This window comes from Perca fluviatilis, chromosome 1, assembly GCF_010015445.1.
Source record: "Perca fluviatilis chromosome 1, GENO_Pfluv_1.0, whole genome shotgun sequence".
In the NCBI taxonomy this organism is placed as follows: Eukaryota; Metazoa; Chordata; class Actinopteri; order Perciformes; family Percidae; genus Perca; species Perca fluviatilis.
In genome coordinates this window covers 31,125,454-31,151,289 of record NC_053112.1, presented here as the reverse complement: position 1 = coordinate 31,151,289, position 25,836 = coordinate 31,125,454, and the positions used below count along the sequence as shown (strand labels likewise).

General features: G+C 40.6%; 1 protein-coding gene across 5 annotated transcripts in view; it reads left to right on the top strand.

Annotated features, from left to right (window-relative positions):
• fam13a (family with sequence similarity 13 member A) overlaps window positions 1-25,388 on the top strand; it is a 76,542-nt gene extending 51,154 nt beyond the window's left edge. For 2 of the 5 annotated variants that reach the window (XM_039803191.1, XM_039803183.1), the window contains exons 15-26: window positions 13,349-13,502; window positions 15,927-15,992; window positions 17,662-17,878; window positions 17,964-18,105; window positions 18,417-18,498; window positions 18,623-18,828; window positions 18,951-19,034; window positions 19,714-19,809; window positions 20,827-20,910; window positions 22,501-22,697; window positions 23,847-23,948; window positions 24,074-25,388. In XM_039803191.1, the coding sequence (XP_039659125.1) occupies window positions 13,349-13,502; window positions 15,927-15,992; window positions 17,662-17,878; window positions 17,964-18,105; window positions 18,417-18,498; window positions 18,623-18,828; window positions 18,951-19,034; window positions 19,714-19,809; window positions 20,827-20,910; window positions 22,501-22,697; window positions 23,847-23,948; window positions 24,074-24,197 (1,554 nt within the window). In that variant the 3' untranslated portion in view covers window positions 24,198-25,388. The remainder of the gene's footprint in view (window positions 1-13,348; window positions 13,503-15,926; window positions 15,993-17,661; window positions 17,879-17,963; window positions 18,106-18,416; window positions 18,499-18,622; window positions 18,829-18,950; window positions 19,035-19,713; window positions 19,810-20,826; window positions 20,911-22,500; window positions 22,698-23,846; window positions 23,949-24,073) is intronic. The other 3 variants (XM_039803199.1, XM_039803209.1, XM_039803217.1) reach the window with 3 other exon arrangements.
• Window positions 25,389-25,836: the final 448 nt, after the last annotated feature.

Below are 25,836 nucleotides of genomic sequence, written 5' to 3'. Positions count from 1 at the left end.
TCATTTTCAATTTTATGTTCAGCTTGTTACATAGTTGCTTGGTCATTTAGAGACGATTTAAATTGCTATTTTTACTCTCAATTCTTGTCATTTTGGTGCTAGTGATTTTCCTTTTGGGCTAGCTAAAACCTCTTTGGGGGGTGCCAGAAATTCCTCTATGCAGGAAAAGCCCTGCTTGCAGAAATGATGAGGCCTGTTATTTACTGCTTAACTAGTCTCGCGTTGCCAGACCTTCCTCCACAGCGCTGCGGAGGAGGGTCTGGTTAGTCCACACAAAATTCCTAGATAGGAGAAAAACATGCTCTGGTTTATTGGCATTTCTTTAAACCAATCACAATCGGCGCAGCAAAATAGCCTCGGGAAGGAACTTGTTGTGGTGGAATGTGCACGTAGGGAGGCAAGCTCTGGAATTAAAATGGCTGTTGAGTGTGAGATGAGAATTTTACTCAGAAACAGAATTATCTGTTTACTCAAAAACAGATAATATAACTTGATATTTTGATATTTTCAAATGTGAGAATTTTCTTTTGCATATATAATTGCATATAATTTGTTGGTCGGACAAAATAAGACGCTACCTTTGACTCATTGGTCACATTTTTCATTACTTGCAAAAATTATCAAACAAGTTAATGGATAATGAATTATGTATTCTGAGTTGGTATTCTGAGGTGTGAAATACTTCTCTGTTTCACACCTCTGTTTTGCAACTTTTTTAATATAAACACACTAAACCTTTCATCTCAGTATGTATGTTGGTGTATCGTGTGTCCCTGTATGTCAGTGCTAGTGTTGTTGTAGCTACAATCATGGTAAACACATGCTGTACCCACAGCATCAGAAAACTGTTAGTTGGAAGTGACAGCTGCAGAGTTTTAAGCAGCTCAAGTTTGCAGGTCAGGTTGGCTTAAAGGGGAATTTCTGTATTTTTCAACCTGGCCTGTCATTTCCCATGCAATTGTGTCGAAGTGACTAATCTAATCTAGAAATCTACTAATCTTTGAAATTGGGCTGCAATGTAAATGCCACTAAAAGGGCTGTTTTTGCCAGTGACAGGCTTAGATTGTCATAAGTGTCTGAGTACATTATGGAAAGAAGGATAAGTTGCCGTTATCCTGCCATGCTTTCATGTGTAACTTACAGATGCAAGGTCAACACAGTAACTTAAGCTAATAGCATTAGCTTACCTCCACTCTGTCTGCAGCTCTCTACTCTTGGAACAGCATTTTTTTTTGTACAGCGTTTTCGCTACAATACTGGACCAATTTCAAAGATTTTTGTTCACATTAGTCACTTCGACACAAATGCATAGGAATATACAGTAGGGTCCAGGTTGAAAAATACTGAAATTCCCCTTTAAATGATGACTGCATTACTGACATGTCAATTATATGCCAACATAAACATTAGAGTAGATTTTATTTAGCAGTAGATTAAGTATTTTACTTGATGAGTTACACAGAAAGTGTGTGCATGTGTTTTGAAAAGAGTGTGTGGAGAAAGCTATACCACACATTGATGTCTGTGTGTGTGTGTTTGTGTGTGTGTGTGTGTGTGTGTGTGTGTGTGTGTGTGTGTGTGTGTGTGTGTGTGTGTGTGTGTGTGCATGCATCCGTCCAAGACTGTGCTTAGATGTGCCATCTCAGCAGTGTTTGTATGGAGTTATATTCCTATCTTTAATCAAGAGCGCATTCTTTCAATTTGAGAGCATTTCTCACTGATATTACGTTCAGATTTTGTAATAATTTCCCTCAAAACCTTGCTCTCACACTCAAATAGTCACTGCTCGCGCTTGGATTTGCTCTGCTTGTGCTCAAAGTTTGTGCTCGCGTTTGGATTTTCTCTGCTTGTGCTCAAAGTTTGTGCTCGAGCTTGGATTTGCTCTGCTTGCACTCAAACTTTCTGCTTGGACTCAGATATGTTGTTGTTTGGACAGATTTCCTGCTCTCAGCTTTGAACCTTCTCCTCGCACTCAGGCTGATTCTGCTCACTTGCAAAGTTTCTGCTCTCGGATTTCTCCTGCGCGCTTGGATTTTTTGTGTGTTATAACCCTATCAAAAGTCAACAACCAATAGAATGCCAGCTGTAGTGTTGACCAATGAAATGATCCCAACCCCGTTGAGGGTGCGTTCACTTTACTTTAGAACGTCTGTTGAGGGCGGCTGCACTGTAACCTGACTGTAACCAAGTTTATATATCCCCGCGCCGTTTATAGCTTTATTATAAGTATATGTCAACAATGTGCACAGAATGGTCGACGACTTTCACCTGCCACCCGTCAGGAAACGGGAGAAAGCTTTGAAGTGGGACGTATGAAGTTATGTCCACAACTACGAGGGTGAGTAACATAATTTAAGCACATAGCTAGCTAGCTAGCATATGGCCTAGCTTGATGTCCAGAAACAAATAGAGGTGGTTTAATGTACCTAAACAATGATCAATGATTACCAAATTTCTCTCTCATATTGCTCCTCATAACCACTGAAAACTGTCAAAAAAATCTAACCCAAAGTCCAATTATTATGGACGTTATGTGACTGATAACTGATTGATATCTGATTGATCATTGTTTAGGTACATTAAGTTACCACGTTAAGCTTTTTCACGCGCGTTAGAATGTCCCGGCTGCTGTTGAGGGAAACTGTAGTCTATAACTTCCTGGAGCGACTGATTTTTTGCCCCTTTACATAATAAATATGGCTATGAAATGGAACATGAAATACATAAATGAGGCAATACATATATATGCATTAGTCATTATAGTTCAATAGCCTAAATACATATGTTTTACTTATATTTATTTCCCGGGGACTTTTATTTATTCCGTCTATTTATATGCACGTTATATTCAAAGGAAGTTTAGTTATCTCACAGGCTCAGACTAAAAGCAGCAGCAAGCCTGCCTGACATCAGTGCATAGCATACTGCAAAGTAAATAAAATATGAATAAATACACGAGCGGTAGATTCCCAGGTCAGCTAGAGCGGGTAACGGCAGCTCTGCAGACGGACCAGAGTCAGTCAGCACCGGGAGCGAACCGCGGGACCAAGCTCACAGGGCTGGTAGCTAACTGCTAGCTAGCTGCAGCAGCTAATATTAGAATATTAGACCCAGCACCAGAGGTCTGATCCCCATGATTTAAAACGAAAATCAAATAACCATTTTTTTTTAATACCTGTTTATGAAATGAAAATCAAATGAACGAAAAAGTACACGGACCCAGTCTGTTAAGTACAATTTCACCACTAATAAAACAGATCTAGAGATGATATGCTTTATTTGCAACTTAAATGTAATTTTTTAATTAATACAAAGCAAACTGAGCAGAAAGAACAAGTATTTTGTTGGTTTGTTTCTCTTCTTCCAGGTGTGACTGAAGTACCCGTTGAGCTGCATCAAAGCTGCACTATGTGCATGGACCTGTGCCAGTCAGCACATCACTCACCTGTGTGCAGAGGACAGGCAGCAGTAGCACAAACCAAGAAGGTTGGCAAGTCTGATAATAATGCAATTGTAAAAATAATAATAATATAATAGTAAAATCATGTTACATACACTTATGTTTCTTGCTTAAATTCACAGGGTGCACAACCAGGCCTGGGAGAGAAAATTACTGATGTCCACAAAACCAAATCAGAGAAGGTAAGGTAAGATAGTAATGATGTTAAAGCAACCTATGTACACCTAATATATTATGTGTTGATGTCTATGAATCTGTCTTTAATAGGAGCATACTATACAAAGACAACCGTGGAGAGTTCCTGGATCGGTCTGTCCTCAAAGTGCCAGAGATCTACAAGGACTTCACCCTTTTCTGCACCATCAGCATAATCAAAGTGATAAAAGAGAGAACAAATTATTGTTTTCTCTGTTGACATGAATAGGTGCCTGTAATGTCTGTCCATATATTCAATCAATTCAATAAATGTTGATAAGTATCACTGCTATTTCTTAAATCATTGTAGTTTTTCAGAGCAATAAGATACAGATTATTAAAACCATGTTCACATTTGCAACAAATTAAAACCCTGATCAAGGCAAATTGTTTTTTCATGTTCCATAACATTTATAAAAAAAAAAACAGTACAATTACCAATTTACCAGAGCTGACACTTGGTAAATAGCTTTAATTTACCTTGTCAAAACAATGAGTAATTCATAACAAATTGCACAATATTTGACACGAAACCTTAAAAGTGTATGGTTCATACTACGGTGAAGCAGTACAATGTGCCTATAGGATTTACTGTAGCAGGAACATTGATATTGGCAAACAGATGACCCAGGTTCAGGTGAGTTTGTGAGCAGGGTTATGAATAAAGATAAGATAGGCCTAGTGTTCACAAGAGGGATGATTCAGGTATGGCAACACAAATTAAGAATAATTCAATTAAATAGGAGGTATGTACAACTAGTAGAAGATAAATTAACTATACAAGAGCAATTAAGGTAAAGTTATGAGGTGGCAAGCTAAAGTATAGTCAATAGCATGGAGTCAAGTCAACAGTGTACACCAGAATAATATACTGTGATTAAGTAATGGTACTTACTTGTCTGTACTAATATAACACAAAAAAATAATACAGTGTTTGATGCAGTATGGAGAACAACCAAGTCCCATATGAACCCAAGAGACTTTAAGTGCAGCTGTTGATGATGTTCACTACAAACAAAACTTGCAGATGGTTGTAGTCTGTAGCCAGTCATACAGTAGGTAGATCTGGAGCAGATGGTTGTAGTCTGTAGCCAGTCATACAGCAGGTAGATCTGGAGCAGATGGTTGTAGTCTGTAGCCAGTCATACAGCAGGTAGATCAGGAGCAGATGGTTGTAGTCTGTAGCCAGTCATACAGTAGGTAGATCTGGAGCAGATGGTTGTAGTCTGTAGCCAGTCATACAGTAGGTAGATCAGGAGCAGATGGTTGTAGTCTGTAGCCAGCCGTACAGTAGGTAGATCTGGAGCAGATGGTTGTAGTCTGTAGCCAGCCGTACAGTAGGTAGATCTGGAGCAGATGGTTGTAGTCTGTAACCAGTCATACAGTAGGTAGATCAGGAGCAGATGGTTGTAGTCTGTAGCCAGCCGTACAGCAGGTAGATCTGGAACAGATGGTTGTAGTCTGTAGCCAGACATACAGCAGGTAGATCTGGAGTAGCAGGGTGAATTCTAGCTATCGTGGGTTGGTGATATGACACACAGATCAGCAGGGGTCAAACCCCTCAGCCCCACCGGGATGAAAAGAAAGTAAAACAAAATACTTGTTTTTTCAGTTCAGTTTGCTTTGTATTAATTAAACAAATAACTGCTATTTAAGGAGCAAATAAGAAACCATATCATTTCTAGATCTGTTTTTATTATAGTGATAAAATTGAACTTAACATTACGTTTTATACAGATTGCTATGAATCTATTTTCAAACTAATGTTATATGAAGGAATGAGGACTAAATTCTGATGAACAACACAAAACAGTGATGCAAAAACTGACACAAACAATCCAGTTTCTTGTGTTCTTTCAGTTATATTACAGTTTATGTTTTACTACTGGCTCTAACATGAAATTAGCCAAATCCCAGGAACATGGTTAACCAAACGAGGAAAAAATACAAAGTAGGGTCATCACATATACACACACTGTCCGTCATATGTCGTTCAATCTAGCTAGCTATACAATAAAGAACATGTATTTGTTTATGGACATCAAGCTAGGCTATATGCTAGCGCCATATGCTAGCTAGCTAGCTAGGTGCTTAAGTTATGTTACTCACCCTCGTAGTTGTGGACATAACTTCATACGTCCCACTTCAAAGCTTTCTCCCGTTTCCTGACGGGTGCAGGTGAAAGCGTCGACCATTCTGTGCACATTGTTGACATATACTTATAATAAAGCTATAAACGGCGCGGGGATATATAAACTTGGTTACAGTCAGGTTACAGTGCAGCCGCCCTCAACAGACGTTCTAAAGTAAAGTGAACGCACCCTCAACGGGGTTGGGATCATTTCATTGGTCAACACTACAGCTAGCATTCTATTGGTTGTTGACTTTTGATAGGGTTATAACACACAAAAAATCCAAGCGCGCAGGAGAAATCCGAGAGCAGAAACTTTGCAAGTGAGCAGAATCAGCCTGAGTGCGAGGAGAAGGTTCAAAGCTGAGAGCAGGAAATCTGTCCAAACAACAACATATCTGAGTCCAAGCAGAAAGTTTGAGTGCAAGCAGAGCAAATCCAAGCTCGAGCACAAACTTTGAGCACAAGCAGAGAAAATCCAAGCACGAGCACAAACTTTGAGCACAAGCAGAGCAAATCCAAGCGCGAGCAGTGACAATTTGAGTGTGAGAGCAAGGTTTTGAGGGAAATTATTACAAAATCTGAACGTAATATCAGTGAGAAATGCTCTCAAATTGAAAGAATGCGCTCTTGATTAAAGATAGGAATATAACTCCATATGTTTGTACACTGTCTGAGTAAGCCCCCCCAAACAGCTTAATCCGTGTGACAAGATGTTAGTCAGTCTCAACATCTCTTACCTCTGACACTTATAACATTCAGAGGCTCTTCTGTTTCAAAGCCTAACGAGTCCATACTTTAATTGCGTGATGGTAACGCTTCACAAGAAGGCACCTAAAGTATACTAATTAACAAGCAATGAGTTTAGAACAAAGCACAATCAAGCTGATAATTACCAACAAGCTTTTCTTTGATAATAAACTTTATGATTAAAGTTATTGTCCGTAAGATTTTCATCTAGTTAATTGTCTGTTAAGTTCTTATCTATCAAAAAGTGAGTTAAAACAATGGGGATTGAGCATATGACCCATGAAAGCGCTTGTATTAGCTGCTTTGTCAAGTAATGGGATCTGAGTGTCTGTGGCAACTTTCCCGTCCTAAATTCAAAAGCTCGTGACAGTGCCGGTTATGCTGCGTTTTAATGTAGCTACTGCTCTGGTTTATTGGCATTTCATTTTCAACCAATCACAATCGTCACAGGCGGTGCTAAGATCCGCACTGAGCTGCTGTAAAATAGTTGTGCGAGAGAAAACTCAGATTGGACAGATAGTCTAGCTAGCTGTATCAATTTAACATGCAGAGATATGAGGAGCAGTCAACCATACTCCTCATAAATCCACCGGAATTCCAACGCAAAGGAAACGGACATCTGCGAAAATACATGCATCCGGCGGAATTTCCTGTGGCACCGGAGCAATCCTAGAAGTGGAACGTCATGGATGTAGTATTAAGAGAACTACCCCGCGGAGAGCTTTGGGGGATGCGTATTTACGGATGCGTGTTTACGAATTATACTATGACCACGCCCTACAAAGCAGCTCGATTGGTTGGGGTTAGGCATTGACCTCTAGTGGTTAAGGTTATGATAGCCGATTGGCCAGGGGATAGGACCTGTACAAATCCGGTTACGTTACCATGCGTAAGCATGGACGCCTGGCCAATAGTAGTGTGTGAATGCTAATCTTTCATATTTTATATACCTCCTGGCCCCTTATGTATTTTTGAATTTGTCATTGTACTTGATTTGCAGTAAAGATTTTTTTTAAAAGTCCCAGAGCCTGCAATTACTAGTGGTGTGCGATACTGCAATATTTGGTATCAATCAGATACCAAGTAAATACAGTGCCAGTGCCAAAACGATACTTTTTAATAATTAAGGTGGATGAATTTTCATGACCTTTAGCTTAAGTGTTTTTGTGATTTTACATTTGGATTATTAATACGTTAAAACCAAGGACAGAATGTTTATATGCTTGTATAATTTTGTTGTGTTACCACTGTATCTTAGTATCTTACAGCCTTTTTACAAATCATACAGCTTGCCGTTGTTTCATTTTCGGCCTGAACATATCATGGATGTATTGGGAAATCTAGCCACACTGCACTCCGTCCTGCTTGTGTATGTGTGCTGCTGACCACCCTGCAAAAAACAAGAAAAAAGAAAATTGGCGGCTTGTCTGGTTACTTGCTTGTTTGCCTGGCGCTGCTCAGTCACGTGATGGTACAACATCAAATCACAAGAGGGGGGGAGGAGCAAAGTTGCCTGCTCCGCGCTGTGACCATGGCTGTGACCAATGGCTGTGACCAGGCTGTGACAGGACATAGATATATCTATGGTGACAGGAGCGAAAGCAGCGGCACAGACGCAAACAGCCAGGTCACCTCTTTGATGAAACCGCAGCAGTGCATACTGGAGAGAAACTGAAACTAAGGTATCGATCTCATTACACTGGTATTGATCAATTATCAATACCAACGTTGTTATCGATATTTGGATCGATCCGCCAACCACTAGCAATTACATCTTTGCCAAAGCTGCTGCACTAGAAACAACCTAACTCAAATCTTACGCACAACATTATAAGTTACTTGAGAATAGACTTCCATTATGTTAATGAACCAGGAGTCTTAAATCTGTGAATCTGCATACGTAACACTTAAAAGAATTAATTGGTATTGATTCATTACAAAAGAGGTGTTAATTGGCACAAAACCAATAACTTAAACACCTTAAATCACCATCACTAATGTTACTTGAGCATGAAAGTTCTTTATTGATATTGGAAACCGTAGTTTCATCAGGAATATTTGACTTGTATTTGTTTGTTTGACTGCTGGTTTGTTTGTGCGCACACACTGGGTCTAGAAGCTGATGCAACTGAACATGATCATTCCTCTGAATGTTAATTCGAGAATTTTTTTTTTATACCAAAAATAACTCAAAATATCCATTGTGTTTCCCCAATATTCATTCAGCGTCGAACTGCCATTCTGCAGCGACGAACTTCCGTGATTCCATGAGACAACTGTCTGTGGTTAGTTCACGTACGTAACACCAGGGGCCTGTTTCACAAAAGCAGAATATATAAATCCAGGATAACTGATAAAGCGAGGCTTGACCTAGTCTAATATGTGCATCCTGGCTTGGTGCGTTTCACGAAGGCCAAGCCAGGCTGAGGAGGAGCGACTAGGTCGAGCCAGGCTGAAGTAATTCAGATAGATGCGCGCCACGGCTTTCCTCAAAAGACCGCGAGGTCGATCACAGATTTACTGATGCCAAAATGGAGAATACGCATTGTACATACTTTATACAGAGTGAGCAGCAGCTTCTTGTGGAAGTATGACGACGTGAAACACATTATTTGTATAAAAAGAAAAGAACACGCCGCTGTAATGAAACAGCGAGAAGCGTGAAAGCAGACGCATCACGGACCGACTGAATGCGTAATGTAGCCTAAATATATACATTAACTGACCACGTCTCTGAATTGAAGCCGTCATAATCATTCCATTCAAGGATTAGGCTACTAATCATTTGCACACATTAACAGTTGCACGCTTTGCCTTAAAAGTGAGCAGAAGATAATGTTACTCAGGGAATTTACAATGAAGATCAATTTTCTACAACGCCAGAATATGATGCGTAAATATCTCTTTCACTCTGTTCCTCCCTCTCTCTCATGGGCTAAAATATAAGTTTCCTAAGTCATATTAACTTCCACTGCTCGCTTTTAATGCAAAGTGTACAACTGTTCGTTTTTGCAAATGACAGTGACTCATAGAATGGTTTCAGTATTTCATAAATGTATATTTTTAGACTATCATTCAGTCATTTTTTATTTTTTATAGAGGCCGAGTTTCCTTCTCTACATATTATATGCCTTGCTCCCTGTATATATGGACATAGAAAATAAAGACACTGAAGAAATTGGACTCTAAAATCTAGAAACTATGAAGATAATTAAGTGATAAATTCCATGCACACTGAATGGAACAGAGTGATATTCATCAGTTATTTCCCCCCAAATATGAGGTCAAAAACCATTGAGGTGTCCTCTCCCTGTTGTTACATGAATGTACAGTAGCCTACATCACTAGATAGTTACTGGTCCAGTGAACTAAGACTATCATTTGGGAGGATTGTACAATTAGGATATGTTCTTAAATTGTACAATCCTCCCAAATTATATTCCCAGTTTACTGGACAACATAAATTGTGTGCTAAGAATGCCAAATACAATGCACATGGAAGTGGAACAAACATGATCCTTATTGTTAAAGAATTTAAAAAAAATTAATCAACTAAAATAATTCAAGGTGCATTGGTCAACTATAGAAATGTACAGCATTGTATGTATTGCCCTTAGTAACAGACTTCATTTAAAACACATCTGAAATTGTATCAGCCTTTTCTAATTATCTCAACAACTGCCATAATATATTCATCAAACTTCTAACAACAATATGAACAGCAGTCTTCATACAGCAATATAACAGTAACAATGACTGTCACATGAATAATTATAAATAAAAAAATAATGGTCACAACTTTAAATAATAACAGTACTTAAATAAACAGCAATATGCACCTGTTGTATTTTAATCCAGGCTGATAATAACAATAGGGTAAAACCACTGCTGGGTGATCAGAAAAGGCTCCAGGATTAAATAAATCCTGACTGTTAGCCTGGTCAGGAGCAGGCTAGCTGTACAGAATAAATCTCCATGGTGATTTATGTGCCTCCGCTTTCGTGAAACCGAATCAAGGCTTAATTCATCCAGGATAACTGGGAAATCCCGGCTTAATCCCTTATCTTGGTTTTGTGAAACAGGCCCCAGAACAGTCAAGTGTTCTCTAACTTAAACTGCTAGAGTCAATTGAACAGGTGAAGGGAAGATAACGTTGTCAGTAGCCTACGCGGTTACAAACAGGCTCGGTAATAAACGACACATTATAACGTGCTAACAGATTCGTTGTCGTGTTTTTAGCTAAGCCGGACCAGAGAATATTCGGTTAAAACAGTTGGATGATGCTGGACCAGAGAATATTCGGTTAAAACAGTTGGATGATGCTGGACCAGAGAATATTCGGTTAAAACAGTTGGATGATGCTGGACCAGAGAATATTCGGTTAAAACAGTTGGATGATGCTGGACCAGAGAATATTCGGTTAAAACGGTTGGATGATGCTGTTCTGCCCTTGTTCTCCGTGACGTTTGCTGGAAGTGATAATGTAGCGTTATATATGGCGAGTGAGTACTACAAAAGTTTAAAAAAATAGCCTTTTAAATGCTATATTACAAGGAAATAACGGGAGTAACAGGCGAACCAGCTTAAAAAGTGACAAGTTATTTTGTTTTTAAATAAGTGCTTTGTAGAAGCTGATACAACTGAACATCATGTTGATTGAGTGAGCTGGTGCAGTATGTAGCTAGCCTACTTATTTATAGAGGTGCTGGGGGGGGGTTCTTGATTTGAAAAACAGTGACGGTAAGATCTACTATAAGAGCTAAGTATGTTCTCTGGTCACTAATACCACTTTGTATCCTCCATGATTCCCAAAGTTGTTTCTCCTGTAACAGCTGAAGAGGCATGATTACTTTCTGTTTTTGGCCTCGCTTCAGCACAAGAACACACACACACACACACACACACCTGAGACTAATTATGTTGTTGCACTGTTATCTTGCATGAACCTGCCAACAACAACAACAACAACAACTTACTATCATGAACATAAAAACACAACAGGGGCTGTTGTAACCAGATTCAAGTGCACTCCTTCCTGTAAGCCGTCTGTGGCATTTATGAGGTCTAGTAGCAGTGTGTCTTGATCTGTTTTTCCTAAAAATAGCTTGGTCCCACGCCCAGAGAGAGGAAATGGGACTCCATGGGCTTAGTGCTAAGTGATCCATGGACACGTTCTAAATACGTGACCCGCTGAGTATTTTTTTCCCCCAAATTATTAACATTACACTAGAATTTGATTGAACCGCTTTGTTCGAGGAGTGGAGTTTGAGAAAGTTTAAGATAGGAGAGAGAGGTGAAGCTGGTGGGTGATGGGTAAGGCAAGGCAAGGCAGCTTTATTTGTATAGCACATTTCAGCAACAGGGCAATTCAAAGTGCTTTACATAAAACATTAAAGAGCAGTTAGAAAACGATTAAAAAACAAATTAAAACATTAAAAGACAAGAATAAAATTGACAGTGCAGTATAAGAATTTTAAAGAACTGAGAGATGGAATACGCAAATAAAAGTTACAGTGCAGTATAAGAAATTAAACATTAAAGAGCAGTTATCGAGTGTCATACAGTGTCATCAATGCAACTTCAGTATAACAAATGAACAGTTATTTAAAGAAAGGCAACATCAAAAAGATAGGTCTTTAGCTTTGATTTAAAAGAACTTTGAGTTGCTGCGGACCTGCAGTTTTCTGGGAGTTTGTTCCAGATATGTGAAGCATAAAAAGTGAATGCTGCTTCTTGTTAGTTTTCCTGTTTAGTTCTGACTCTGGGGACAACAAGTAGACCTGTCCCAGACGACCTGAGAGGTCTGGGTGGGTCATAGTGTAGCAGCAGATCAGAAATGTATTTTGGCCCTAAACCGTTTAGTGATTTATAAACCACCAAAAGTATTTTGAAATCAATTCTTTGAGACACTGGAAGCCAGTGTAGAGACTTCAGTACTGGAGTGATGTGATCCACTTTCTTGGTTTTAGTGAGGACTCGGGCAGCAGCGTTCTGAATCAGCTGCAGCTGTCTGATTTTAGGGAGACCTGTAAAGACACCGTTGCAGTAGTCAAGTCTACTGAAGATAAAAGCATGGACAAGTTTATCCAAATCCTGCTGAGACATAAGTCCTTTAACTCTTGATATATTTTTAAGGTGGTAATAGGCTGACTTTGTAATTGTCTTAATGTGGCTGTTGAAATTCAGGTCTGAGTCCATGACTACACCAAGATTTCTGGCTTTAAACAGTGGGAGAAACAAATAAGTAATGAGGTGCTGGAGGAGAAGGCTTGTATGTAATATGTCTGGTTTGAGCTGGATGTTTGTCTGCAGAGAGACAAAATCACCCAGTCAGCCTACGTGTGCTAGCTCACAATCTGTTTGCTTTTTTTTGTCCTCACCTCCCTCCCCCTCTTTCTCTCTACCACCCATCCACCCCTCCCTTCTGCTCTTGCTGCTGTGAAACAAACAAGTCCAGAGCAGTGCTAGGGTGGGGAATATATGCATGTCAGGCAAAACAGAAAGCAAGGAGGACTACTGTTAAGAGAGAAAATAAGGGAAAGAGGAAGGGAGGGGGAGAAAGGGAGGGGTGAGGGATTCCAGTGGGTGAAAGACAAGGCGGAGCCAATCCACTCTTGCTCTCTCTCTCTCTCACAGCCAAAGACAGATGGGCGGATGTTTTGGCCGCAGAGGCAGCCAATCCCAAGCAGGGAGCAGCCCCTTCTCTTAGGGCAGGGCCATTCTGTGGGAGTGTGTGGCTCAACTTAAAGACTGTGTTCACAGGCTGGTCTTCGTCGTTGAGCACTCTTTTCTTTTCTCTCATGGTGTTGCAGACGTTAAGGATGAAGATCCAGGAGTCACCCGTCACTTGTGACACGGGCAGGGTCGGCGGCGTAGAGGTGCGAGGCTCGGACTCAGACTGCGAAAGCTGTGAGGACGTGCCCCAGCTGGACCTGACAGCACTTACTGAGGAAAACAACTGGGGAGGTAAAGCGTTAGGCCATCCAATGGTTGTTTTCATGCTTAGATTGTTCTCTTACATGCAATACTTTATTGCTAAATAGGTCCAATACTATCTGGAATACACACCTTTTCACACAAACGTGCCCCAACAACCTACTCGCTGTCTTCCACCCAGCTCTGCACATGGGTGTCTGGGTAGCAGCTGCACACCTTCTGCTGCCTCTCCTCCTCCTCCTCCTCCTCCTCCTGCTGATGCAGTTTCTTCTGCCTCCTGCTGGATTTAATTGTAAATGTAATTGTTGATCCTCTTAAGTTCTCTAGCCACCTATATCTGGTGGAGAAACACACACTGGTGACATGCTTGTTTACCTGGCTAGCAAGATAAGGCAGCACTGCAGACAGTTTGTTGTTTTGTTGCTGTTGAATTAGGCCACATGGGAACCTTGCATCTGTAATTGAATTCATCTATCAAGAGAAAATATTAAGGTGTAGCTAAGTTCAGAGCGCCTGGTGGTTTTATTTAAAGAGCAAACATTGGGTTCTTACCAGGATGTATCCGTTACTTGGCGATTTCTGGCCCTGAGTTGTTTCCAGACTTTGCCGCTGCTGTAATTCCCAGTCAGAAATCAATCATTAAATGGGAGATTGAATGATGATAACGGTGTACCCGTCGGCTCTAGAAACTTGGCTTGCATTCAGAGAGTTTATTGATTCTGGTTGAAATGTTCAGACGTGCTCGATTTATATATATATGTATATCTATATATATAAAAAAGTCAGTTTAAATTTGACATAATGAATGTTTGCTCTGTCAATGCAGGAATAATGATGGTGATTTTGCATTCAATGGCAGCTTTGCACAAGATTACATTTTAAATGCATCGAATGAAGTATGTTGGATTATTTTATTGATGCTGGCTTATCAAGTTTCTAATGCAGAGTTTGCAGGAATAGTCGCGAGCATTGCATTGTTCCTCTGTTTTGCAGTCAGACCTCTTTTAAAGCTTGTTATTAATGTGTTTGTTCATGCAGTGGTGTTGGTGTTTGTGCAGAAAGGAAATCATGCACAGTCGCACTGCACTGAGACTGATTGTTTTGTTAGGACGTTGCGACACAGTAGAGGTGGGTGGAGGTGTCTGAGTTGAGCAGTGAAAGCCAAGCATTTTGCTGAACTGTACACTGGAACAATAACCAACAGGTTCATTTCCTACAGTTAGGTGCAGTTAAAGGGCATGTTTTGACATCTTTCTGCTGAAAACATTTGTCTTCACTCCCACCATCTCCACCACCACTCTTTTCTGTTTGATGTGGCACAATTGTTCCATGCAATACATCTCTTAACTTTAACGGCCTCATGTTCGGAGCATGAGCAGACGATTGCATGTTTTGTGGAGCTCTCTAGTGGCCAAATGTGAAACGTGAAAAACAACTGAGAGGTTGTTGTTGTTGTTGCGTTGCAGCACGGGAGAAGTTGAGTACTTAAATATTGTACCTGAATTAACAAACGTTTTCTCCTGTCCCTTTAAAGGTGTGGTGTTAGTTGGATCCTTCAGTTCGTACACAATGTCTCTGATTGTGTGCGCTTGTAATTCAAATGCAATTTGCCTGAGGGATAATGTAGGAAATTTACTTTGCAGGTGATTGTTTTTACGCTGAAATTATGAAGACATTTTGTATTAGATCACTTGCCCTTTGTGGGTTTTTTTTCTTGTCTTTTTGCCTCTTGTTAAATCTCCTTCCGGTACATTCTGTCCTAAATACATAACTGGGTTTGTGGCAGCAAGGACGCCACAAGGCGCCTGCATGATTGGCTGTGACGGGCTGTTCAGACATAAAGTATCTCCTTTTAGGTGCATGAGATGGCGAACAGACCAGGTCGCTTGAAGCACGAGTGCAAGCTGGGCTTGCCATTGCACAAACTGCAATTGTGTAAATGTATTGTGTAAAGTTGAACTTGTGAGTGTAGCTGGCATGTTTATTCTTCACGAAGGAGAGCCAAAGAGGGATTTATGTTCTGGCAAAACAAGCCAAGCTGAATAAGAAATAAATAAAGCTGCATTATGGTAGTAAGTACTTTTAGGTGATGGGAGCATACTGTACAGAAGGTGTAATACTGTACAAATGGGCTTGCGAGTGGATGAGGGCATTAGGCACTGTTTGCCAGCGCTTGTCGTGATGGCCAGATATTTGCCACTGGCCTGTCCTTGTCTGTCTGCCAGCGATGGTGGTAAGAAATTAACGGGCATTTCAACAGGAAGAAAGAAGCCCCTGTAGCTCATATGTTAATTAAGGTTTAGCGAGATGTTTGTTATTTTGATTTCCCATATTTATTGCAACAAGATGGATGTATGCTGGTACTTTATTACTTCTGTTTCTTTGATTTCATTCCTTCACCTTGTCCTTTCCTTCTCTCCCCCCCCCCCCCTTTTTCTTTGTTTGTTTCTCTAGATTCTCCGTTCTTTAACACCCCTTTCCTTGATTTCAAAACCTTTTTTTATTCAAGTTGTTTTGATGGTAAGTGTTTTGTTACATCTCCGTCAGTGCTGACTTGTTTTGCTGCAAATAACGTATCGGAGAGAAAGAAAGAAAAGGCTGTCTGAGTGACCTTTTCCACAGCATGGCAACCCGCTTGAATAATCTGGAACATTGTGGACGAGCGTCTCACACACACACAGCAACCTTTAGTGAAATGGCACACTGGCATGTTTTTGTTTCATTAGTCTAGTTAATCCTGAACCATTGGTGAGCGGTTGATTTAAAGGATTAATTTCAAATGCCATGGAGCCTCAGTGGCCGGCTACACTGCTCTGCACTCTGAGCTAGATAATAGAGCTCAAATGAAGTCATTTGGCGTGATTGAGAGTTACACCTGCCGCTGTGAGCGAGCACTAACATGCCAGAGAGTTGCTGCTTGAAAAACTGCACGTACCTAAAAGTACAGGAGGACCCGTGGGACCAGAGCTGGAATTTGAGCTAAGTTGCTTCTCGTACGGCACCAACTCACCCCAGCTAAGAAAAATATGCATGTGCAGTTTTAGATTGGGCGTGCATATTTTCACGTGTGCTTTCTGACACTTTGAATGTTTACACTGACGGTTGGTTTCCCTCAGAGCTTGTTTTCTCTCCCTCCATCTCCTCTCCCTGTCTCCTGACACCTGATGTTACAGGTCTCACCTTTTCTATGAAATCTACGTTATTGTTCCTGCCGAGTTTCATGGTTTCACATAGTTTCTATAGAGTTCTCCCTTCTTATCATAATATAACAGTGTACTCTGATATTTCTCTGTCTAGTCTTTCTCTCACGCACACGTGCTTGGACAGACACTGACCAGGTTTGTCTCTTACCATGCAAAGTGGAAACTAAAACACACACTCATCACTGTACCTCTCAACAGGGGTTGTGCCCTGACATTATCCCACGGAGAGCCAGCCATTATTAATAGCCCGGGGATCATCAGGGGTCTTTGCATGGCTATTTTCACTAGACATAATTATTACCAGAGTGGAGACTGTAACCAGGGGATGAAGCGAGAGAGGGACGGTGGGCGTGACTCACCAGTTTCAAAACAACAAATATAACTGTCGAGCCCCCGAGGAAGTTTTTTTTGTCCCACAACGGTTTTAGAGAGAGCAGCTTCATCATGTCCAATGACTTTCACGTCGCCAGAGAGGATCCAAAAAAATGTTAGCAGGGAGAGATATTACCTTCTAGTGTCTTGGAAGAGGGGGCTGATCTGTGGAAATGAAGATATTGTGGGACTTTCTCAGAACATTTTGTCGCATCGTGTATGTTACTTTACATCTTAAAATCTAATTATAGATTATTATTTAGTTCCAAGTTAGCAAAATACTTTGTTGTATGTAACAAAATGTTCTCCTTTTTTTTATTAGCAAAGAGCAATCTAGATTAGAGCTGCAACAATTATTCAATTTCAATCAGCTGGATTGGAAGACAGGACTTTGGGGCTCTAATAACCTATGATGGGTATTTAACCACTATTTTGTGACATTTTATAGTGCAAACCATTAATTAATTGAATTGAATTAATTGAGAAAATAATCTGCATTTTAATCAATATCGTGGGAAAAAACATTAGTCGCAGCCAACAATCATCATCCATTCAATTCATATTTTCATTTTAAAACAGCAACTAAGTTATCTATTTGTTTTTGTGTTTTTCAGAACCAGTCCCAGCGTACTCGCCACTGCAGAGGGAGAGCATGGACCGCGAAGAAGCCCGACTGTCCCCTCACGCCGGGGGACGCCTCATCCGCCAGCTGCTGGAGGAGGACAGCGACCCAATGCTGTCCCCGCGCTTCTACGCCTACGGACAGAGCCAGCAGTACCTGGACGACACCGAAGTGCCTCCCTCACCACCAAACGCACACTCATTTGTCAGGTAAACACTCGACACGTTTGTTTTATGAAGAGGCAAGTGGGAAGGAGCGGCCAGTGGAATTAACAACATGACTGTATCTCTCCAGTCGCAGGCGGAGTTCGTCTCTTGGCTCCTGCGACGATGAGAGGGAGGAGTTGACGTCCGCCCAGCTCACAAAGAGGATCCATGTACTGAAGAAGAAGATCCACCGGTTTGAGGAGAGGTTTGAAGAGGAGCGGAAATACAGGGTAGGTGCAGTAGTAACAAGCGTTTCATTTATAACATAAATATAAAATCTGAATCAAAAGACATTTTAAAAACCATAAACAAGGCTAATGAAGAGACTCATTACAAGTGATTTATAAATAGAGAATAGAGGTCTGGAACTGTTTGGTTTTTTTAAAGGCCAATTGCCTCTGACTGATAATCCCAAAGCTTATACTTGAGATTTATGGTTAATACAGGTAGGATTCAGGTGAGCAATAATTACAGGTGCTGCTGCTTCATTGTGAAAGGAGAATCTGTTCTCATGTGTTCTATCGCATTCTTTTCCATCCAGCCCTCCCACAGTGATAAAGCTGGAAACCCAGAGGTGCTGAGATGGGTTAATGAACTGGCCAAGCTTCGTAAAGAGCTGAAAGGTAAGACAGAGAAATGAAAAGCACTCCTAAACCCAGCTGATAGGTTGTCTGTAGTGAGATCAAAATATATATTTATTTATTTATTTATTTTTTTCTTCCTGTTTCTCCTCTTCTTCCTCATCAGAAAACAAGCTGATAAAGTCTGAAGAGGACCTGCCGCCTCTGACCCGCCAGCGCAGCAACACGCTGCCCAAAAGCTTCGGCTCTCAGCTGGAGAAGAAACCCCAGCAGGAGAAAGTGCCGAAGCCTCCGGTGGAAAGCAGCCTGGAGGCCATTTTGAAGAAGCTGCAGGAGAAGAGGGAGGAGGTGAACCGCCCCGAGGACATCAAGGTAAGATCGCGGCGGTGTTTCGTATCTTGTGTAAGATAAACAGTGTACATTTCAAAGCTGGCAGACACAGAGTGAACCCAGGTAATTTCTGAACTGTTTTCATGTTTCACTTCCTGTCCCAGGATATGACACGGGAGCAGATCGGAGCAGAGAAAGTCGCCCTGCAGAAAGCTCTCCTCTACTACGAGAGCATACATGGTCGACCAGTAAGTCCTCCTTTAAATAAACAAACACATAGATACGTACAGCCTCCACAAAAGGCCAGTCCAAACTGCATATCAGCCATGTTAGCCCAAAAAAAAAAAAAAACTTGTTTACCACTTCATTGTGACCCAGATTGCAAGTCAAGGGTGAATAATGTCTCAGGCAAGAGCTGCGTGTGCATCTGGTTAGCTTTCACAGTGTGTAGCTATAAATGAAAGGATGGATGTGTTTTTTTCATTCCTTTTTATCTTTATTTGCATTAATTTATGCTATTAGAAAGCGGATCATTTTTGTTTCGCCACAAGGAGCTTCGGCGACATTTAAAGGACAACGCTGCTGAAAAACTGAACTGTAAAGGATCTGACACTTTGTTTGATGTCAGACCCAAATCCAATTGCAATAATTGCGCTGTCTAATCCCTGCTAGTGTTGTGGTATATCAGGAAGTGCAGCTGACCTTTCCGTCACCTCCTCACACTGTGTTCCTTAGCGGTTTGTTGTTAACAACCTTCACGCTCTGAAGAACGGGCTAAGGAGTTGTTGTAGGCCGGTCTGGGTTAGCTGTCATTTTGTGTTAAGTTAGCCTGTATCTAGTTAGCATGTAGGGAGACAGAGGAAGACAGAAAGAAGCCAATGCTGTGCTAACTGGGTCTCTTTGTGTCCGTCCTTTGTGCTACTTCAGGTCTCCAAAGGCGAGAGGCAAATCATGAAGCCCCTGTATGACAGATATCGCCTGGTGAAGCAGATCCTGTGCAGAGCCTCCACCATCCCCATCATTGTAAGTGTCGCATCTCAACCTCCCTTCCTTTTCTTTTTTCTCCACAGCTGCCTCTTTGTCCTGCTGCTCTTTGACGAGCGAATGGCAAAGATCACCACATTGTCAAAGCGTCTGCAGACTCTTAATCCCAGCTCATGTTGGCTTTAGTGCCTGCTGTGTGGGAACTGTTGGCACAGACATGTTATCCACCTTTCTAAGTCCAGCTTTAGCTGCTCAGTGAATCTCCCCCCGGTCGGAAAGCAGCTCATAGGTGGCAGATTGAGTTCACAGCAAATGACATCATGACAAGCTTGAGTGCAGGAGAGGGTTAGAAACTGTCAACTTCACTATGATGTGAGGACTTGTTTGCTCTGAATTGTAGATAAGAAACCGAAAAAAAAAACCACGACCAGTGTTGTTAGTGCTACTTTGTTGCATGAACAGTTGCATAAAATATAGACGAGTGTATCCGTCTTTTTCCCTTTTTATTTTGTGTACTCAACAATTTAATAACCATTTCTATTATGCAAGATATGATCTGCATTATATATCCGTTATATAATACACTGTCTTTAATCGCCATCATGCAAATTGGGACCACTGCCATCGAGTTCTGATGCAACATTTTTATTATCCTGGAACAATTGTTTTTTTTTCCAATTTTTTTCTGTTTTATTTTACTGCTCTATTTTGTACACGCTCCGGTCACAAAACATTAGCTGCTGTTGTGATATTTGGACCTTAAAATGGTTTCCACAGAGAGATTCCTTCAGATAAGTAAACTAACTCCAGTCTTGGCCCATATTCAGGACGCTGTTTGTTAAGACTAATTAGAATTTTTGTCACTTGGAGAAAACAAAAAAGCTTGAATAAATAAGGGAAACTTCTGCTCAGCTTCAGCTCAACTCTGATATAAGTTTAGACACAGAATTTGGTGAAAACATGAAGGCAGTGTGGGGGTTTCTTCGCGGCCTTGCTGTAAACACCAGCGTGAGCGTCTCAGCGTGGTTAATGCCTCCTTTTTAACCGTCACCACAGGGCTCTCCCTCCAGCAAGCGCCGAGGTCCCCTCCTTCAGCCCATTATCGAGGGCGAAACCGCACTTTTCTTCGATGATATCAAGGTGAAGAGCTGCTGCTGCTTGAATAATCAGTCGCCAGCTCCCCTGCCCCGCCCCAACTTCCTCCAACCCCACCTCCCCCTCATTTAACTACCATTCACCCCTCTAATGATCCTGATTGCTGCCTGTTGATTGGGCGGTTGCCTGTTTCCTACCACCAGCTTCTGTAGAGACGTTGAATCAGTAGCTGCCTGGACCTGATGTTTGAACCGCTCTGTGATTTTTGAGCAGTACGTGTTATGTTGTAAGGGATAATTCTGGTGTATTGCACCTTGGGTCTTATTTTTTTTTTTTTTACAGTTTTGGCTATCATTTCTTAGAGTAATAATAGCATTGTACTTACCAATTACTTGCTAAGATCTAGTAACATGCAGTGGTTAAAAAGAAGTCAGATACATGGGCAATCAGACAATCAAACAGCATTTAAACAAACCTTTAGGTCAATCACATGAAATTTGAAGAGAAAACAAAAATGTATTGTCCAAAATACATTCATCTCAGAGAACTGTTTTGCTCTGCAATGAGGGTTTATTAACCAAATAAAGTAGTTTAGATCACTTATTCCCAACCTGGAGTTCTCGTTACCTGAGTGGGTTCTTCTGCCATTGCCGGTGGGTGCATGGGAATATTGTTTGACTAATTTTGGAAATCTTTAAAAATATTTAATAAAATAAATGTATCCCCATATTTGTTTCTGTGAGGAAAATTAACCGCAACAAATAGGATTACAAAGATCTTTGGTATATTTATTGTCACAATAGCCAGTGAGCTACCACCTGGTAGTCTCGGATTGCCAGACCCTCCTCCACAGCGCTGCGGACCATAGTCCTCATGAATCGACCAGAGTTTAAAATTACCACACAAAGAAAGAAGAAGGTAACAGACATCCGGCCAAAAAGAGTCATCCGGCGGAATTGTAGCAATCCCGGAAGTGGAACGTCGTGGATATAGACTACCAGCTAGGTGACACCTGAACACCTACAAACATATTACCTACATAAACTAGATAAAAAGCATTGTGACTCATATTAAATAACAACCAGTTTGAAATAAGTGCAAATGATCAGATTTGGAACCTGACAGCTCCTGTGAGTGTCGTCATGTTCCCTGATCTCAGTAATGACTTTGATGAGTGCAATGTTATAATAAGCTAAATAAATCATGGTCAAAGCTACAAAAATAAGACCCAATTTGTAATAAAGCAGAATTATCCTTTTTAGTTTTTTTTTTTTTTTTTAGGACAAACTGTAATGAAGAACTAAATCAATGTGCTCTGTGTATTTTCTATAGTTGTTTCAAGACTTTACATAAAGTTGGTTCACGGAGAACTGTGTGTTTTCTAGTTGAGCGCCTTCACTGACTCCATCCTCACACCCTAATGAGTATAGACATGAATCACAAACGAGGACCATTGGACTGCATTGTGCCGCTGTACCGTGATGATTCATAAGCATTGGTGACTAACACTGCACGACCCTCACGCACCGCGGTGTTTGAGCCTCGAAGCCGGCCGACAGCCTCGCTTTTAACGCCACAGCACGATGTGGCCTCTTTGTCCTCGGGCCACCGTTTGACCTGTTTATGTTTCTGCAGGAGGAAGAGGACGGCTCGGAGGACGACGGAGACTCAAAGACACAGTTCACCCTGACCGTGCGACCCGACCTCAGCGTGCTCGGCTTCCTGGACCACATGGAGGAAGAAGGGGACGGTTTTATTTCGCCCGTGGACGAACTTTCACCTTCTAAGACCATGACGGACATGAGGCTGTCCAATCTGCACTCCGCCACTAAGTACGTTACTGGAAATAGAGAAGACTGTTCTCACATACTGTAGTAAACAAGAGGTAGTGCACTAACACAAGTACTGTATTTAAGTACAACGTTGAGGCACTTTACTTGAGTATTTTCATTTAATATTACTTTATACTTCTACCTCTCCACATTTCATGTTGTACTTTGTATTCCACTATTTTTATTTGACAGCTTGAGTTACTGGTTACCTTTCAGATTTTACAGTAAAAAACAAACATGATAAGCGTATAAAATACAGCACAACACATCTTTAAAGGACAAATCCGGCGCAAAATGAACCCAGGGGTTAATAACACATGGGTACCGAGTTGACCGTTCTCTGGGATATGTTTTCATGCTAATCGAACGTGACCAGTTTTATCGCAAACCGCTAATTAGCTTATAACGCTAGTTGTCGGGGCACGGGTAAAGAAAAAAGAAATCGCTATTTCTATACCACTAACAAGAAATAGTGATTTCTTTTTACTTTACCCGTGCCCCGACAACTAGCGTTATAATCTAATTAGCGGTTTGCGATAAAACTGGTCACGTTCGATTAGCATGAAAACATATCCCAGAGAACGGTCAACTTGGAACGCCAGAATTGTCCTTTAAAGACTAAACCAGTGGTTCCTGACCTTTTTGGCTTGTGACCCTTTAAGAGAAAGCAGTGTCTAGTTTTTGTCAATTTTTCATTACAAAAATGCAAAGATTAGAGAAAAATCCCGCAAAATGACTACAGAGTTTTGTATTACATCTTGGTTTTTTTTCTTCCTTCCACATTTATCATCTCACGGCCCCCCAGCTTTATCTTGTGACCCCTTGACAGGGCCAGACCCCTAGATTGAGAACCACTGGACCTAACCTAACTGAAACCTAAAAGTAGTTCAAAATAGCTCCCCCTCCAGCAGCTCCAAGAGTAAAACACTGCTCACACATTATTGTAACAGTATTAACAATCGAATTATGTCTTAAAAAATAGTATCACTCACAGGGGACATTTTTCTGCAGAGCGAGTACTTAAATATATTTTGCTGAAAATACTCCTGTAACGTAAGATCACGTGTAATTAATAAAACACAATTTAATATTTAAATATTCTAGTGTGAGATATTTAAATAGTTCTACTCTTTTTTTTTTCTCTCACAGGGAGGAACTCGTGGAGCAACTCCAAGAAACCCGAGAGGAGAAGATAAGACTCCGCAAGAACCTGAAAGAGTTTGAGGATCAGTTCTTTAGACAAAATGGAAGGTAAAAGATTACAAAAGTGAGAGAGAGAGAGTAATGAGCAGACATTCACATTGAGATTGTTTTTGTTTAGTTTTTTACTGCTGAACCTTCTCCGTTTCTTAACGTCTGTTGTCTTGTTCCCGCAGAAATGTGCAGAAGGAGGACCGCTCCCCGCTGGCAGTCGAGTACAACGAATACAAGCACGTGAAAGCCAAACTGCGGCTGCTGGAAGTCCTCATCAGCAAAAGAGACTCGACTAAATTAATCTGAGAGAACAATAAAATACTCTAAAAGGACGTTTAGAGACCCAGTCAAACAGCATCTCACCCTGTTGAAGAAAAGCTCCGATTTCTCCTTCTCACTGCCATCGGTGCCGCTCGTGTTTCAGGCTCGGGTGAAAACTGTTCGTCGTCTGTTGATCCGTTCTGTCGAGCTCAGCTGGGCGTTTCCTCTGCCGCCCGCAGAGCGCCGCCGACTCACCACTGCTTCGAAGCGACAGTGTCAACCTGCTTCACCTGAGAAATTCCCTTCCAACAAAAACCTCACCTTCGTAAGAGGATGTTTCTCCAGGCGCACTCAAAATAACCTGAATCACACTCTTATTGCTGATAATTTATTTCTATTCTTTTGAATGTTTTTATCAGAAGCTATTTTTCTCACGCTTTACTGTAGAAGTCTTAAAAAGAAAAACCTTGTAAGTAAAATAAAAGATGTAAAATGATTGCTATTTTTAAAGAAGGATTTTTGCGATCAAGATGTATGTGTATTTTTGTAAGGGAGACATTAGTATTTGTATAACTTCAATCCGCTTAACAGTATTCATTTAATGAATAGCTTTCTCTGTTTCAGTTGACATCATATAATATCTGAAATAATCTTTTATCGCTTCTCTAGAAGTTAAATTGAGTATTTGCTAACTAAAATAAGTGTTTTTTTTTAATTTTAATACAACCCAAAGACAGTGACTCAGAGTACAAACTGCGAACCAAAATAGCTCATATTCTTAAAAACAGCTTCTTTTTGTGATCACTGGTCCTTAAGCATCTGACTGTATATTTTATGCATTGACGTGCTTCTTTCCCCATTTACTTCCTGTCAGATAAGCTATTTCTCGTCTTGAAATCACTGGTATGTTTTTGCTCACATTGGTAAACATAAACAAACGTTTGTGTGACGACTCTGGCGGACAGAAACCGCATTAGTCGGTGTTTCCTTCTCGTCCTCCCCAGAGCTCGTTTGGTTCTTTTGTAAATATGGATCATTGTGTTTTATGTTTACATTTCTGTGAGCGAGTACATTTTTCCTTCCTTTCTCCAAAATGGATGATTTATCAGTGTGAATTTCGTTTTTACTGAATGTAAACACTGGCAAGGCTTAACGAATTTTGAGTATGTACATTTTAGTACATAAATTGTATTTGTATGTTGTATATAATATGAATGAAATCATATTTTTACTGAGCTTTTTTGGGTTGTGTGGATTTCCTTCGTGTGACTGAGTTGATGCAGAGACGTTTGAGGTAAAGAAAATGCATCAGGTGCACAGCACCAAACCATTTTAGGGCTGCGAATAACGATTATTTTTTTATTATTGATTAATCTGCCAATTATTTTCTTGATTAACCAACCTATAGTTTGGTTTATAAAATATCCGAAAATAGTGAAGAATGAACCCAAAGTTAATCAGTTTACAATCATATCCGGTAAGACAGAAAAAGCAGGAAACCCTCACATTGGACAGGCTTAATAAAAAAGCTATTTAAGAAATTATTTAAGGCTCTATAGTGTTTATGCATGGACAATATTTAGAAGCAGCAAACAGGACAAAATCATGATGTTGAATTTGATCAGGGAAAAAAATATTTAAGACAAAACAAAGTAAGTAAATCTAATGAGCTACTAAGCTAATG